This window comes from Euwallacea fornicatus, chromosome 5 (assembly GCF_040115645.1).
Source record: "Euwallacea fornicatus isolate EFF26 chromosome 5, ASM4011564v1, whole genome shotgun sequence".
Classification (NCBI taxonomy): Eukaryota; Metazoa; Arthropoda; class Insecta; order Coleoptera; family Curculionidae; genus Euwallacea; species Euwallacea fornicatus.
The window spans coordinates 4,331,264-4,349,791 of record NC_089545.1 but is presented as its reverse complement, the minus strand read 5'-3'; the positions used below and the strand labels follow the sequence as shown (position 1 = coordinate 4,349,791).

Below are 18,528 nucleotides of genomic sequence, written 5' to 3'. Positions count from 1 at the left end.
CTCCCTACTTCCCAATTACGAGTGAGGTTAAATAAAATTTAATTTCCCGTTGAAGTAATGTATGTGATACACCTTAATCACCTGGTGCTTTTGTACAGCTTTACCCAGTAGGTATAGATGAATTTACTTCTGTTAAATTTCCAGTCGGGGGATTAATTAAAACACCTACACAATTAATTTCGCGTCTCGAAAATAGAGTAGGAAGATTCGGAATTTTAAGTTCAAGGGATCAATATACTTTCAGTTATTAATCCATTGTCCTCTGTAGGTTTAGTGGAATTACTTTAAAACTGATATAATACAATGTTACAAATGCAATTCGTTAGCGCTGCTATTTTTGCAATTCCCTGAGATAGACAGTTCGTTAAATTAAGGCAAAGTTGGGTATTTCAATTTTAACTAGTTCGGTAAAATAGTTTTGAAAAACGCCAATTGCTTTTTTCTAAAGAACCGAACACGACCAAATTTTGTTTTAAGGCTTTGCTGCTCGTTTTTTCAAGAACCAACAACACTTCTTTGAGGCACATTTTATTCTTTACAATAAAATTATTGTATTTCTCAGATGTGACATATCGTTTTTACGGGCACTCAGTTCGGCCGGATTATTCCAAATCCGGGCCTGCATTTTTTTCTTCGCTTTTTTTTCCGCAACTTTTCCTCCATTTAAGGGTCTATCTCTCACGGTTTCATAGCCAATCCGTGGATTTTGCAACATCTTGTATATTTAAAACTTATGAAGTTTTTGCATGAAGTTTTATTGATGTTTGCGTAGCTTTTGCAATTTCATCTTGGCAAAGCAGAGTCGCGAAATTTATACATCTCTTCCAGATACAAAAATACCTGTCTAGAAACACTGCAAAAATATCCAAGGACATTGACTCGATCTTCCACCGCAAACAAAACAAAACCCATCCAGGAGAAGCAATGAAATTCATCGTTCAATTTACTTTATAAACCGGAAAGCCGTAATCGGATTTTACAACTTATAACTGAAGGTTGAAAGCGGTTTATCCTCGTGGGCAAATAAGATGAACTTAATACCACACAGAAACTTTAAAATCGTGCATAAAATTTGAAGTTGGTGACTATAACTTCCTCCCAGTTTGATAAAATGTTTAATCAATATCTTGAAAAGGTGCTTTTGTACCGTTCAGTTTCAAAAAAAAAATAAAACAACAATTTTTTTCAGATATCTTGGGACTAAGGAACGTTACACTGTCAATAGAACCCAGTGTGGTGCAAGTTGGCGGCAGTTCTACGCTACGGTGCACTTACGACCTAGAAGAGGACAAACTTTACTCCGTGAAGTGGTACCGAGGAAGTCATGAATTTTATAGATACGACGCATCAGAGTTACCGAACCCCATCAAACAATTTCCAATATTGTATGTGACTCCAGATGTAAGTAAGGGAATCTAATATTTTTACCTTAGAACGACTTTAAATTGACCAAATTATGATTGAAATAGAGCCGAATATCTGAGTTTACATATATTTTTTTTAGTTCATTCAATTCAACATTTTTCTGAAATTTAACGTACCAACTTTTTTATGTAAACACCACCCTGGTAAGTTTTTTTTTATAGATTAGACTAGGGGGCGCTCCCCGTACTAGCAATGCCTATTTCTTGAATTGAAAATTTCGTTGCTTGTCACTGACTCTTACCGGACCGAACAATGTTATTTAAGTACTGTTTTTTTTAACAATTAAAAACCAAGACATTGCTTAAATTGTTAAGTATGATGCATCGATGAATCTGTAACAGAAAGCTATATTAAAATCGAATAAGAAAACTTACCAAGGCCGTATTTAGAAAAAAGTTTGTTAAAATTTTTGAACCACAAAATGTCATAAAATTAAATCAAGATGATCATGTTGAAGCCAATAAAAAGCTGCAATAAGAAAGTGGTTTTACTTTCCATCTATCTCTTATTACAACTGGGAAAAAAAATGATATTTTCTTATTGAACTAATCCAAAAAGAATGCCAAATTTTAATTTTTAAAATTCCTTCAGTGCCTTTTAGATTTAATAAATAGCTTAATCGTAAAAAGCCATTATTCTCGAGAATGCTCGACTCTAGTTTGGCAGACATATGGTTTTTAGAAACATGGAGTGTCTTTTTGAACTGGAGCCAATTCTTTTGCGAGCGCTGAATGTTTCAGTCTAGATCAAATCTACGTTTCTTATTCCCGAGGCAATTATTTAGAGGTAAACAACAACTTCGCCTCTGCATTTCCTTTGGCAATAATTTAACGTAAAGTACGCGAACTTAGAGTAATGGGAGCCTTTCGTATTTCTGTAGATGTATATCTTTAGATATAGCATCAGCGGAATATTAAATTTTTGAACTCTTCCTCTCTTCATCCTCTCATAATGTCCATCTCCATAGTGGATGACGAAACATACTTATGCAGAATAGCTCTTGTATTCTACTTACGTAACCTAGCTCTTAAATTTTAACGGCGAAATTGTCATTACCGCATGTGTTGTGTGTTTTCAAGAAAGAATACATTTTCAAGATGATCTCTAATATTCACCACATTTCAAAGTCATATGCTTTATAATGAAGTTGAATTTTTTTAACGTTCTTGAACTGAGTTTTCATTAATACATTCCCAATCATCAATTTTTTTCTGTATCGAGGTAATTAAACTCCAAAAATCCCATCAATTTAGCAGTGATCGAACACATAAAGTTTAATTGCAATACATCAAAACAGAACTAATTTGAGTTTAAAAATTAACAGGAAATTCATTCCATTTTGACTCGTGATAGAATTGATAAAATATCCTTTTCATATTACTCATTGATTCTCTAAAGACACCTATCATGTGCCAACAATAAAAATAAATGCAAATATGCCCGGAATATCGCTGTTTGCATATTTCTATTTATTTGGGTTATTTAAATTTTGTGATCGATTGGGCCGTGTTGGCAATAATGGGATGGTCAACATTAATCTACGCTATAATCGGTTTTAAAAAATATGCCTGCGCAAATACAAGGACAGAAATGGAAAGGTTCAATTTTATTGTCTATGGCAGGTAAAAAATAGTGATGTGTAAATGAAATTAAAAAACTGGTTATTGCAGCCGAATTGTTATTTTTCTGTTCGGAATGGGATAATTAAAAATCCCTTATATTAACCAAAGATTTCTTGACGCGTACCAAGAAATTGATCCCATTTTTGCAATTTTCCCGCGGCCAACCAGCAACATAATTAACATGAATTATTGTGAAATTATCTTCATCCGCAAAATTTGCATGTGTTAACTGAATCATAACCCATCATTTCCATCCTGTCTAGGCTGCGAAATATCGCGGAAACTCATCCGTAAGAGAAATATTTGTTAAGCAATTATTTCCTAAGCTCATAAAGCTCATGGATGAAATTAGAAAAAACCTGCGGGAAATATCAAAATTGTTTAAATAGCGCAATACCTGATGTAAACGTTTACTCTACATCATCCCATTTACATGATTCTCAACATCACCTATCCATTTAACACTTTACTAGTACTCCAGATTTATCCAGTAACGCTTTAACATTTAAATAGCCAAAGCACCGAAAAACAAAGCTGCGGACTTAATTTTCCATTTGCAGGATTTTTCTCCTAGATCAACTAACAAGCCCAAAGTTTAAAGAATCCCTGGAAACCTTAAAGAGCCGGAAAGATCAGTGCTCTACGTAACGGTAATATATTTAATTAATTCGGCTTAAAATTTGCATAATAAAGTGGCGTTAATATTTTACCGGTAGAACGAAACGACTTTTAAACTCTTTGGAATTTCATTACCGCGATTAATAAAACGTTATGCGGAAACTTACGTCTACAGTTAGTCTTTGAAATGGGGTAAAAGTTTAAGTTTAGTCGGTCTATTATGTCTGTTAAGACTTTACTTAAAGGAAGTTTCTAGGTATTTAACCGTGGATAAGGAATTATGTCTTTTGTGTGTCCAATTAACAAAGCTATCATGCGACGCAACAACTGGAACCAGAGAAATAGCTATTTATGCAATCAGTCAAGAAATGTACAGGTTTGTATAATGAGTGAAATTATTCGCAAGAAACTAACGAAAATCTCCTAATTATTTACAATTTAATTAATTTTAATGCAGTTGTGAAACTATAAGTAGTATATTGTTTTGAAATTTGCGAAAATATTTCGAAACAATATTCTACCCACAACGGCTTCCATTTAAAAACAGCTTATGTCATATAACGAAAATAACAGGTGACACATCAAATCTGATTGGTCTGTTTTATCCATAATAAAACTCTCCACAACTTTTATTTTTAAATTGTTTCTCTACGACTAATAATGATTCGTCTAGATCAAGGTAAAGAAATCGAAAAAATTTGCTTTTTGTAATAAAAGTATCTTTAAATTGATCGCCCAAAAACTGGTGTTCTCTCCAGCTCTCCAGTATTTGAATGGCGGAGCAAGCCACAAACCCCCGGGTTTCCCCATGTGGCGCACCCCTCGATTGTGCTCCTAGAGTTGTTACACCGACTTCTAACAGTTTCTGCATAATTAATTCTCACGTTTATACTGCGTGTCGTAAAAGAAAGAACACCCCGTTAAAATGGTTTTATTTAAATAATTTTCAGTGTGCATGTTTCTTGCGCAAAGACAAATACTTTATTAAAAAATTGAACAAATTTAATTGTTAAAAACCAAACAAAAAAAAATAATTTGTCAGTCCTCCACGATGTCTTATACATTCTTATGGATCTAATGAGGTGATTGACGTCCTCTTGGGGGATATCATGCTGAGCTAACTGGGCAGCATGACATAGCCCCGCTAGGGTTTATGGGGGATAGGGTAAATTATGCGACCTTTTATCTACAATAACCCGTACATATTCAATCGGTGAGAGGTCTGAGGATCGAGATGGACAAGGTAGCAAATTGATTGCATTTTGTTGAAAGAAGTTCATAGTCACTCTAGCCACATGTGGTCGTTCATTGTCTTGCTGGAAAACTAGATTAACAAGAGTGATCAGATAAGGCACGCGATGAGGTTACAGGACTTGTTGGATGTATCGTTGGATTGTCATACTGCCTCTAATGAAAAGTTAAGGTGACCTGCAACCATAGGCAATCGCGCCCCAAAGCATTACCCCAGCAGTCTGATGGTTATGCCCCTATATTGTAAAGTGAGGATCTTGGCTTTCACCCCGTCTTGTTCTTACTCTTTTCCGACCACCATGCATATTCAAACAAAATCTGGATTCATAACTAAACATGATATTACCCCATTCAAGATTTCAATGTATCCGTTCTCTGCATCACTGCAGTCGATTTTGACGTTGATTTAAGGTGAGGCATAACACAAGATGGGGATGGTAACAAATCAGTCCAAAACTTCTTATCCGGCGATAAATGATTCGAATTCCAATGGGCCTTCTGTACTCAACAAATCACTGATCCAAACACGTCCTCGACAAGACGAACTTATCTCTTAAGGCCATAATTCGAAGGCGGCGATCTTGGCGTTCTGTAGTTCTTGGAGATTGCACAGTACCTTTTCTTCCGCCTATTTGCTCTTCTTGGAACCATACCTAACAACATCTCCCTATACTGTGTATACCACGGTTCAATCTAGGGGCGATTTCCTTAAATGACCGACCAAACTCTCATAGACCCATTATTCGACCTCTCTCAAACTCACCCAATTGATGAAATTTTTGCTGCATTCTTCGTGTAGGCATATTTGGCTAATTTAAAAGCATTTTCTAAGCACACTATACATCAATAAATGATATTTTGCAGTCATATCGATGATATTTTATTGAAATTTTTATAGCAAAAAAAAATAAAATTCCTGATAACTCATCAATACATTGATAAATAAAGCTGAAAATTTAATCATTTTTTGTGTTTCCATATACAAACACGCTTTCTAAAAATGATTTAAATAAAACCATTTTTACGGGGTGTTCTCTTTTCCATGTAACGCAGTATATTTACTACTCATCACTAATGCTCAGAGAATGTGCTTAGAAAAAGCCAGTGAGAATATTTTTACGGCAAAATAATTGAAACTGTTTAGGCCAGGGCTTCCGGAGTTCCTGCCTAACAATAGTGACTGCCTCACTAGGCACCCACGAGGCAATCCACTTACGCTGGCGGGGTTTCTTAATTGATAATGGGGGTCCAAAGGTTACAGAAACACTGTTACACGTACGACACTATGTTTACTCACAAGCTAGAGGCTTGATTGGCAATCAGATTATTGACTATAATAACCATATTCAAATTTCGATTTGTAACGAGATGTGTCAGAAGCAGTTGAAGATTAATTTTATCTTCGATATCGGGAGAGTTGAGAATTTCCTCGTTGACGCGACGAGATGAGAAACGCTTCTCCCTGTCGCTCCAACAGGGGTGATGTTCCTCCCCCGAAGAGTTTGTCTCTGCCTTGGTTTTTTTCCCACGAAAAAGTGGGTAGGTCATCACTTTAAAGCTTTCGAACCATTAACTTATCGCTACCACCCTACGGTTCTTGGGCCACTTGCGCGGGTCGATAGGAGATATGCCATGCTGATTTACTGCTGCCCTATATTTGTTTTACGACTCGCCAGCCATAAATCAGGAGGGAAGTAGACCAGATGTGTGGTACTTAACGCGGTACCCATATTTCGGCATGTAACAGAAGGTCGAGGATTGAGATATGTTTTCTTTTCCTTTTTATTCTCAGATTTTAGGACGCTGCATTAGTGCGAAATCCTTACGTCGGGATTTTCCCAACAGAAACAATGGGTGGGGGGAAGGGGGGGGAGGGGGAGGGGGGCATCCTTATCCCATTTAGAAACGCATATGATAATCCTGCATGCGCGACAACAATATTTCAAAATTCTCGTCCTTGATCTATTCCTTATATTAACGTCCAAGGCTTCTAACTTATCTCGATCTTCTCGATGGAGTGAACCGGAACTTCCATTTATACAATTCATCGCATTATACGCAACACAGAAACTTTGTCTCACCGAACAACCTTAAAGCGTCAATTTTCCTTTCAGATGGCCAACTCCAACTTGACACAAGTGGTTCTAAAGGATATCGAATTCAATCTGGCTGGAAACTTTAGTTGCGAAGTCACCACAGACGGTCCGGATATTCACACGAGAATAGATTCACAGTCCATGTCAGTTGTGCGTAAGTAAAACACTTTCCCGTTGCATCTCACATGAATGAGTTTTTAAAAAGAATTTTCCCTCTCAAGTTTATATTTATATGTTCGCTACATTTGCTTTCTTCCTGCTTTTGTTGCTACACGACCAGATATAATGGTCACTCGGTGCAGATTTACGTTTTTTGGCATAGGACCTAACGCTTTGAATGCTGTTTGCGGAATGGGGATTTTTCTGCGGTTGAAAGTTTTGCTGGTTTTATGCTTGCAATGTTTACATCTTTGTTGTCTGGACAGCTGAAATATTCGTATGAATAAGGGATTTTTAGGGTGAAAAAAGGAGAGCGATTAATTTAAGTCTTCTCGACGTTTCACATACGGCCCAGCAATCAAACGTTGTTCATTTCACGCGAAAGTCGTTTCTCCGTTCAACCTCCGAATGTATCTGAATTCTTGAAAAACAGAAACTTTGTAGCGAACACAATACATCTTTTCCAGTGTTATCTTGACTGTCGGAACAAACAAGTGTCCAGGCAGGACCCACATAATTTCAAACTAAATCCTTTACTTAGCGTATTTACGAGAGCTGCGTCCCAATTTCGGCTACGTATCTACAGAAACAGTTAGTTTCAGAATGTTTCATCCAGAAGTTTTCATAGTGTTTCGGTTTCGGTCATATTTTCTTTGTTCGGGATTTTTTTGTCTTTTTGTGTGTGTCTGTTTTGCCTACGTGTTTATTGGTGAATCGCAACACATGAGACGTGTAAGAAATTCAGAATGGTCGCACACTTCCATATGCCCTCGGGTCAATCGAATTTTTGAAATTAAAGAAAAAATGGCTGGCCTGCTTATGTAAATTGCAAGTTAGAATTAAAGTGTTTTCGGCACTGGGAAACCTCTATTGTGGATCGTTTAATTTTAGAATACATAGAATATAAAAATGTCATCAGGCCGTACTATATTAAACTTTGTTACAAGTAATAAAACATAATTGTCGATTTGCTTCAGCACACACATTTCATCCGAAGTAAAAGTTTTGATTTGATTTTGGGAACAATATAACTTTCAACCCCGGCTGATGTTTTGTAAGGATAAAGTTTTTAATCAGGTTTTTGGCATTGTATAGGGACTTTCCCTTAAAAGTTTCTCTCGCAAAGTATTTTTATTTGCTTTTTACCTAAATTACTACAATGTGCATAGCCTCTGCATGCCAACTGCACGATCGTGATATCCTAATGAACTACATTAATTTAATACTCGAATATGCAGAAAATCATGATCCAGCAATTGTTTGCATCTGCTAGCATTGGGAAATTCATGTTATATACATTTAAGCCAACGTAAAAAGGTAATTAACGAATACCGATAAGTTACTAATTAATCATTCGCTTTGCAGAAATTCCGGAACATCCGCCACAGATCAGCGTGGGAAGGGAGCCCCTGGATTACGGTGATATTTTACGCGCCAACTGCTCCTCCTACCCGTCCAGGCCTCCAGCAGACCTGAAATTTATTTTAAATAACATTACGGTAATTTGTACTTTTAATTTAATGCCCTGTATTAAAGTTTTTGCTCTTGTTTTTCCTAGCGCCTAGTCGAAAACCAATTTAAATACTTATCCATTTAGATATCTTCCTTCGTTTCATTTCAGAGAGTCCTTTTTAAGACTTTGTTTTGTTTTTTTAAGATAGGAACCGAATAAATTTTTTTTCAGTAAATTCAAACTGTTGTACTGAGCACTTGTCCACGAATGAGGAACATATGAAGTGGTTACTTCCCGCTTCAGAAGTCCTGAGTCAATTATTTGAGCTATCGATTTTTATGTTTATATTGGTCGAAAACCGTGAAGTCTCTTTCCCTCTTTAGTGCTTCACCTATGGATGTCTGAATCAAATTTCCCGGCGAAAATACGTCTATAAAGGAAGTTTTAACTGCGAAACAATGTGAACTTTAAAAGAAAAAGTCATGACATTTTAAAATTTGAACAAAAGAGAAGTTGTATTGATTATTCGAGTTTCTCCTTTCATTAGTATTGCTCACATGGGTCTTTGAATCAGAAAACACATACTTATTACACAAAATTTTGATTATAGTGAATAGAAGGAGATTACATAGCACAAAAATACGAATGCCCTGTAAAAATAAATGTGAATCCCTGGCCAGCATTAGTTTTTAAGCCTATATTTCCGTCATTTACAGCATCTCGTGCCAAAATCTAAAGCAATGTTCCTCACGATAAAATAATCCCGAAAAAAGGCCTATGTTGCTTTGATGCGCCTAAAGACTGATGTATTCAGAAGATGTCCACATGCGGGCATACAAGACAAAGTGCTTCACAGTTCCCACTCGTAATCACTGAGAGCACCCCTTTATGGCAAAGCCCCGACCCGCAAGCCATAATGAATTTTATTAATGAAATGTAAAATTCCGACATAAACGACACAAATGAAATAACCACAAAGGCGAAACAAAATACATGACAATAAAGGTGAGTTGAAGCATGGGCTTTTAATGATTGCTTCTTCAAGCCTCGCAATTGACTGCAGAATTACATAATCAAGAAAATACGAGGAGAGTCCTAAAAATACTCGACCTTACATGGATATGGAGTTTTTTTTGTTAAAAATTTGCTTACGTTACAAAAACTTAACCTTAAAATGTTTTTTTTTTTCTAACGATTAAGGGTGCTGCTTTGGTTTGAATACTTTTAAAAATTTTGTGAACAGAAAAAAAAATTGTTATTGATACGTGATTCAATATCTTCGTTTGAAATAGCTTAGTCCATCTAAGATCAAAGCAAAGTTAGATTATCCTCTGGAGGAATCCGATCCTTCTTTAACAATTGTAAAATGTTAGGCGAGAAAGTTTACACACGGTCGAGCGAACCGCCAAGATGAACCCCGGAGTGATCAATCTAATGACACTCCGGATCTGACCACTCTAAAAATTTCGATGAAAATCTACAAAACTGTACTGGAAGATGGACATTTTACACAGTACTGTACGTTACATTTTAACCGAGCAATTTAATATGAAATTGCTGTGTGTAAGTTAGGTACCGCAATTACTCACAATTGAACAAAAACAGCGCCGTGAGGATGTTCCAAGAAAGTCTTTGGCAAAGTTTTGCTGCAATAAAGTCGAGATTTTGCGTCGATTCATAACCCTAGAGGAAACATGGGTTCATCATTTTACACCTGAGACGAAAGGGCAGTCGAAACAATAGATTCAAAGAGGAAAATTAATTGCAAAGCAGGCGAAAACTGTTCCATGTGAAGGAAAGGTGATAATGGCAGTTTTTTAGGATGCATTTCTGATAATGTTTATTGGCTGTCTCCCTAAAGGAAAAACGATAAACGAAGAATATTACACAAATTTACTGCATCGTTTGAGCGAAGAAGTCAGGAAAAAAGCGACCGAATTTGGCGAAAAAGAATGTCTTGTTTCATCAAGACAACGCACCAGTCCATACTTCCGCCATCGCGATGGCAAAAATCAATCAACTTGGTTTCGAACTTTTTCCTCACGCGCACCCTATTCGCCAGATTTAGCCCCCTCAGATTATTTTCTACTTCCAAACTTAAAAAACCGACTCGGTGGAAAGAAATGTGCCAATAATGAAGTCCGAGGTGGATGTCTATTTTAAAATATTCAAAGGTTCTTACTATAGACGGGGTAAATAAGCCGTAGAACATACATAACTGGGAGAAGCGTGTTAATTTAGAAAATAAAACTATATTGAGAAATAATGTAATATTTTCCAAAATTTTGTTTTTCTTTAAGTCAGGTTGGGTGCTTCCGGGACTACGCTCGTACATATACAAGGTGTTTCCTAAAAATATTGTCTAAACTGAAGGGAATACATTCTAAAACAAAATTTAAAAAAATTTATAAAGATGTCCGGAATCTCTGCATTCTAACAATAATTTTTTATTTAATTAACCAGTAACTAGATTAATTTATTCGCCGTTCTACTAGCGAGCGGTCATCTTTTGATAAACTATTACAAGAAGCAAACACCCATCCACTGGCCGTCTAAACGTCGAGCGGACATGCCCGGTCAGCACACCGCCACAAACATACTGTCGCAAACTTTCGTCTCGCGTCTAAAAGCTTCTTACTATTCTCGTAATGTAATATACCATTTCGCCCTAATTTAAACTTTCAGTTCCGGGCGTAAAAGTTGAGTTTTAAGCCCTTGGCACCAAAATAGCTGCCTAATGATGGCATGTGGTAATTTCAATACCGCAATGAACGTAGAAAATTGAGCCACCCATATCTCTAATGCCCACGAATCGTAATCAATTTGTGCCTGTTCCAAGACTGCATGAACGACTGAATAAAAACACCGAAACATATTTCCGTTGCTTTATTGATTTTTTCTAATACCTTCCATAAATTTTAATTAACGATCCGTGCTACTTCATCTCTCCATCATGCCGAATTCTAATTTAATAATTGGCCAATTATTATTCATCCCTGGTTCTTCATTACCCGAGCCCAAATTTGTTTCTTTTGAAGGTTTGTTGGATCTCTGTCGCCAACCTTGTGCGTTTTTCGATGATTTCCACTTACGAAATCAGGTCGAAAATTTACAGAATATAATTTAATTGATTGCTACGTGATTTGCCTACTAGATATTCAAAAGATAAAAAACTTCTCCGAAGAAAATTTATCATTCAGATCTTAGGTGAAACTTTCAGAATATGCTCTTGGAGACAGAACTTTGTCTGGGATCGAGTTGAAATTTGAGAAGAGATTATATCGATGGATTTTACTTTCCAGCAGCTCTTGCTAGTTCAGTTTCAGTTACATTGAGAACACGTCAATAGCTAGATTAGCTGGACAGGTTTGGTGTTAGAAGCCTTTTTACGACGAAATTGTTCAAACTCCTACCTTTTAGAAATACAGGCCACCTGTAGCTTTCATGCGAATATTTAAATTCAGCTTATATAGGTTAGGCGTGGATTCTGCAGCTCGTTAGGTATTACCCCAATTTGCTTCCTTGAGAAGCACTTAAGAAATGATGGAGACCCGCTTTCTATTTACGTTTAAAAGTTGGTTTCTGAATTAATGACGGTCTGGCCCTTTTTATTACTTTAATTAATGTGAACCATCGAAATATACTTGAGAATTACTATTCAAAATGTTTTTGCCTCCCTGATCCATTCATTGTTCCTCGCTTAATGTGTTACATGCGGAGGCAAATTTAGCGATAAGCTCCGAAACAAAACAAAAATTATGTATCATTCTTTTCCGTGGAATATTGCGAGCCCATTTAGTAAAATTAATCGATATCGCTTTATTTATATTTTTCATTTCATTTTCCAGGTGAATCAGAGCGAGCTCGCCGCTCTGCGACGAACGAATTTGCGTGACTGGAGCGATTTGCAATTAGAGCTTAAACTGTCTTTAATACATTTTAACGAGGGCCGGCTGATTCTTCAGTGCGTTGCTCAAATTCCGCCGATTTACCTGGAAAAGGCTGAACTGGAATTGGAAAGTGTTCGGCATCCTGTTCCAGCGAGAGGTAGGCGACTGTATAATATTATTGCACCTGTGCTAATTTGAAACAGACGAAAATCATTTATTCTTAAATTAATTAAAAAATATATATTTTCCACAACTTTTCAAATTGCGTCCTCGAAACAATAGAATTAACAGCTCAAAGAATATATTGATACGGAGGCATTTTTTTGATAATCGATGGTGCGTCAGAGAAAGCCCTCGATAAGCGAGATCCAGGTCTGCGCGTCGTGCAATTGCGCAGCCTTTCCATTACTGCATACTATTACTTGAGAGGCATAAGTATTTCACAACCGCGGTGTATCTGTAACCTTTTCCACTGCCTGATTTGATAAAATTAAAATAAACTTTAAAAAATGAAGGACCGCCAGTGGCGTTTTATTCCACTAGCATTTACACGGCAACCATATGTAAGTCAACAATGGAGATAATGGCGACATTACCACCCACTTATGCTTTAGCTCCCTAGATAAATAGTCACATACGTGTCACGTTAACCTGTTATATGACTTTTTTAGATACAAGGGGAGAAAACGTATGTCACAGTCATTGGGCAGACCAAATAATCGCGTGATTTTTAAAGTCAGTAGTGGAACAACCTACTGTTTTTCGAATGAAGTTAACAGTAAATCATTTTCCATTTGAAGAGGTCTTTTTTCAAGTTTTAAAACAGTACTAAAACCTCATTTTTGTGTTTTGTTATCACAATTACACACTGTATGCCACGGCGTCATAAGAATAATGTATGACCGCATTGTTCCACATCGACCATTCAAATGTCCCATGGAAGATAAATATATAGCATTTTTGTGGAATACGTTTTTCTTTTTCTGAATTACAGTTGTAAATGGAACGACTTCTTAAATATTTGATTTGTCCGAAAATTTTCTTTTAGATGGAGTTCGATATTACTTTGATCTAAAGACTCTAAATGACCCTAAGCCGTAACAATAAAATAATTATCTGAACTGTCGACAAGGTTTAAGCGAAAACCATATTCTCATGGATCTTTGTCAGGACCAAAAGATATTTTAATGATTTTTTTATATGTTGATTTGCAATTCAGTTTCAGAAGACACTAGCACACTTCACCGCAACTCTATTTACTACAAATTGCCTTCGTCAACTCAACCTCGGGACTCGAAAGACTAACTCTTCTGTGCATACACTTTACCTTACCATAATTAACGTTTAATATGGTCATGTCTGGAAATTTCTCACATGAGCACAGACCCAGTTACAAAGAGCAAGTGGTTGCGTAGGCTCAAATACATCTCTAAAAACTCAATGAAACTTTTTTACGAGGCGCTCATCCTGAAAGCTTCCAGTAAACAGGTTCTTTATTCAAAAGAGTCTAAGAAAAGCAAATTTTAATGCATTTACTTCGTAGTTTCCTTTAAGTGTGTTTTGTTTTTCAGTGAGCGCTCCGTCAAGTGCAGCCACTGGGAATTCTGCAGGAATTGGACATACAATGCAACTTGCAGCGCGTTCAGTTTTCTTAGCTTTTGTTCTAGTACAGACTTGTTATTAAAATTTTAATACAGACGAAGTGATGTTCTTGGTTCAATTAAGTTATTCAACTTAAATTAATTGAAAATTCGTTATTTAATTGGTTCGATGGCGAAAATGTTACGCGGCAGCGCCGACTAAAATATTTTCAAACAAATTGTAGAGAGGGAAATTTTCGTCAAGAATACACAACATTTTAATTTCTTCTAGATAATCTACATCGAGAAAGGCCAAATTGTAAAATTTCAGGGTCACTTGTGGTAAAAAATTTTATTGAAAATTAATCGCTCCATAAACCAACAGTTTGGTTTAGCGATGAAGAACTAAATGTACAATCTTATTGGATAATTTATGATAAATTATGATCAACATTTTTATTTGCTTTCGCATAACTGAGCCCCGTTGCAACACTTTCGTCTCCCAAATATTTCATATGATTCCTACCAACCCTTCGAAAAGTGTTCTCTTCGAGTAATATTTATTATGTTATAGGCCTGATTTAAATAATTATTATTGTCAGGGAGAAAGAAAACGGTTTGAGTTATTTATATTTATTAATGTACCTCAGTCAAACTTAACGGTAGGGGTAAAGATACATAGTCAAATATCGCAGGTAAACTGTAAATTGAGATCTCGTTTGTGAACATGTCTACTACAATATGATAGTTTCTGTGCAACACACGGTATCGTTATGCCTTACCGCAAGTCAATGGTAAATATTTAACATAATTGAAAATTTTATTTCCTCTCATTAAGTAATTATTTATCTTTGACACATTACCTGAGTTCAGAAACACTCCATTTCGTCACTAATACATTTGGCATTACTTTCCACATACAATATATTCATTAGAGCATCAATACATTAAACGATAATGAACCTCATAACGTTTTGTTGCGATGGTACCAGATAAAATATTTTTGCTCCCAAAGATAATTACATATATCAGTTTTTGTGCACAGTCACTAATTGATTTTTTTTTATTTTGGACAAAGCAGAAGTAAAACTGAGAGAAAATACCTATTTATTTTTTAACGGAATCTTGAACTTGCAATTTAAAATATTATGTGATATTCACTTAGAGTACATACGTAAATCATGATGTTATCCAATCTCGAAAGCTTTATGTAAAATCTGCATGTTTAATAATTGAACTTTTGAAACACTTATGTAAATAAATAAATTTGTATTAAATTGTTGTTTTTTTTTCGTGACTTGTGGCTTCGTTCATGATTAGTGTTATTGGCTCCTTCAAGTTTAGTGTACTCGTAGGTATTACACATTACCTGTCCATTTGTGTGACAAAAGAACAATGTTTAAATTTAGAACACGGAGTATACCCACATGGAGTACAAACACTTTTTTTTCAAATCTGACTGAGGTTTCTGACACAGGTATAAATTTTTTTTAATAATCCCAACTATCTCTGCACCCGTAATGAAATGTTTACGACTTCAGAAGCAGTTCATATTAACACCAATAAGAAAAACTAAAATTTAAATTTAGGGTACCTACCAGCAAAAATGTAAAAATAATCTACTTTGCTTATTAGAAACAATCGGAATTGATTTCTTTCAGTAAATATATTCAGGAATTTAACATCGGAAATGAACATTTCGAAGCTATTAAATAATATAACATAATTGGAATGTTCTGAACAATCATCAGGTACACGTACGAAACATAACTTGAATGTCTTACTGAACGGCACTTCCACATTACATGGGAATACTTTACATGTACTTGGGTATATTATTGTTATACGAATGTCATACATTGGAAGGCTTACATACCACGTGACTTTTAGAATCTCAAGAACATTCCGATTTTATACTGTTGTTATACATCGAAGTGTTAGCTGATGATTCGTCAGCAAATTTTACACCAATTTCCAAAAAGCAAATGGTAAGTAAAAAACATAAATATTTATTGAATAATAGGGATGAATCATATAAAACATGGATGTAGTTTAGATTGTATAGTTTTAGTTATTGTGTAATACACGTGCTCATCAGTATAGAAATAATTGGAATTCGCTCAAAATCTCACCGGCAGACATTGAACATATACGTTATCAGCAAGTTTGGGGGTGTTGAATATAAAATTTCATTTTATTTTTTCATATAAGAAAAGCGATAGAGATTTTTCGGAATAACTTTAAGCAAAGTCTAATTTTAAATCGACCTGTATACAAATTAATAAATCTCTGTAAAAATTAATGTCAACTGCCACACATTTATCTCGACTTACCAAGAGCTTCTACTTTATATTACTATAAATTTCCAGCAAATTGTGAATAATATATAAACTAATGGAGAAAAACGTGAAAGAGAAAGTAAAATATGGACATTTTTATGTTCACTGCTTTTACATGTAACATGTGTGTTGTGAACGAGAAGTCATCAGGGGAGAACTGAATTTAAAAATCGATCAAAATAGCTTCAAAGTTGAAATTAAATAACAAAAACCAAATGTCTAATAAGTAAACGACATCTTCTTAAAATCCCATTTACAGGTTTCTTTTATACATTTTTAGCTAGAAATAATTTCACATTTCCTAAAGGCAAACCTAAGGTGAAAAAGTTCTCTCAAATCGTGACTTTCCTTCGCGTCTAATGGAATTTTTCCGTATTCCCCGAGAGTTTCCTCGTTCATTACAGTGTCCGTCTCCCTCTTGCCAGGAAACCCGTCGAAAAATGAATACGGTGCCCAAAAGGCTGCTCGCTGAAAAGATACTGATGAACAGTAATGTTTCCCTGCGGCTTTACTTCTTCCACTTAATTATTTTATTTGTTTGTTCGAGTTTTGTTAGAAACTGCCTGATTAAGGTTCTTAGTTACAAATAAAAGTCTTTGTAAGAAAATGCAGATGGAACTATCCTTTTGTTCAAAAATTAAAGTACCAACATATTTTAATAATTTTTATATAGGTTGGCTAATATTATACTATTCTATTGTGTACGTGTATATTTCGCTGCTGCAAGTTCAGAAAAATCTAGTTTTTTAATAATAAACTATATGACATCATTGACGCAAATAAGCTGATTTCCAAGCGGATTTCGCAAAACCTTTGGATTTTTGCCGATATGTCACATGTTGCAAAAAAATTGCAACCTTTTCGTTTGCAATTCAATGTGCAAAAATATGACAATCGAGAATAGAATATTTTATCTCTGCTCAATGAGATCACAGCGCCACATCCTCAAATATGCGAAATCCGCACATATGAACCCGCAAGCACGAGATTTTCTTAATGTCCCAAAATGACATTTATATTTTAGAATAATACCAAATTGAATTACCTGACAACGTGTAACTTATTTTAGTCTGGATATTTTTATGGTTACCATTGACAAAAATAAGATGCAATCAATGCGATACGAGTCTAAATTTTGCTTCGGCTACCATCAAATTCGCTCAGAAAACCGTATCTGAAAGATACGTGCAGTTTCATCGCTGTAATATTTTAGCAAAAGCTAGAGAGGATTTTACCAACGTAATTCCGCTGTCATCAGTTGAATTTGAAATTTTCTACAAATTTCATGGGTTGTTAGAGTTAAGAAGAAAATAATCACTATTTGTCAAGTTGTGTAATGCAAAGAAGGCGCATCGTCACCCAAATTAAATTTCAAGCTTTGGCAGTTTTTGAGACATTTAATTAAAATAACGAATGTTCTTGCAGGTTTATTTCACTAGACAGATCAAACGATAACTTGAATGCACTAGATAATACTTGTTGTAGGGTCAGATACTTTTTAATATCCCTAAACCTCTTATCGTGCGCCACTGAACGTTTTTTCTGAATAACCAAATCCTCTCTGCAATTCAAAAACTTTTTTCTTCTAGTTTTACTAAGTAAATGGCACCATTTTGGAATTATTCACCGCTATATCAAGCTATGCATGCCTTTCTTCTTAATAATTTCATGTTTCATTGCTATTACATGCTGTGTCTTAGTGCCTGACGTAAAAGCAAATCTCCACTAAAAACGAAGTATTTCCACCCGTCTTTTTGTAAATAACCTTAAAAACACTGACAGATATCCAATAAAATGAAGAGACGAAAACAGTTTTTAAAGTGAACAGCGAATTTCGCTTTCAACATAGAATATACCACTACGCTAGAGGTGCAAACAATATTTTTTGTAAGACGTGCACAAATAAACCATGTATATATAACCATATATACCTTACAGCCATATGTACTTTATAATTATAATATTATAATCCATCAGTGAATGTAATGAAAAAACTTTAAAAAATGCCATTTCACGTCCGCAAATGTTTAAAAATAAATTTAAACGGTTTTAAAAGTGCCTTTTTACGTCCGCAAAAGGGGATCTGTAAAAAAAA

At 35.3% G+C, this 18,528-nt stretch overlaps 2 protein-coding genes across 4 annotated transcripts in view; both read left to right on the top strand.

Moving 5' to 3' along the window:
• The window catches only part of LOC136339271 (uncharacterized), a 27,547-nt gene extending 12,176 nt beyond the window's left edge, over nt 1-15,371 (top strand). For both annotated transcript variants that reach the window (XM_066282383.1, XM_066282385.1), the window contains exons 2-6: nt 1,190-1,401; nt 7,031-7,166; nt 8,537-8,670; nt 12,473-12,671; nt 14,086-15,371. In XM_066282383.1, coding sequence (XP_066138480.1) covers nt 1,190-1,401; nt 7,031-7,166; nt 8,537-8,670; nt 12,473-12,671; nt 14,086-14,198 — 794 coding nt within the window. In that variant the 3' untranslated portion in view covers nt 14,199-15,371. The remainder of the gene's footprint in view (nt 1-1,189; nt 1,402-7,030; nt 7,167-8,536; nt 8,671-12,472; nt 12,672-14,085) is intronic.
• Nucleotides 14,821-18,528, top strand: part of LOC136339264 (venom serine carboxypeptidase) — a 24,222-nt gene continuing 20,514 nt past the window's right edge. Inside the window, exon 1 of one of the 2 annotated variants that reach the window (XM_066282368.1) lies at nt 14,821-14,888. In XM_066282368.1, coding sequence (XP_066138465.1) covers nt 14,836-14,888 — 53 coding nt within the window. In that variant the 5' untranslated portion in view covers nt 14,821-14,835. Of the gene's footprint in view, nt 14,889-16,023; nt 16,083-18,528 lie in introns of those variants that run through there. The other variant, XM_066282369.1, reaches the window with a different exon arrangement.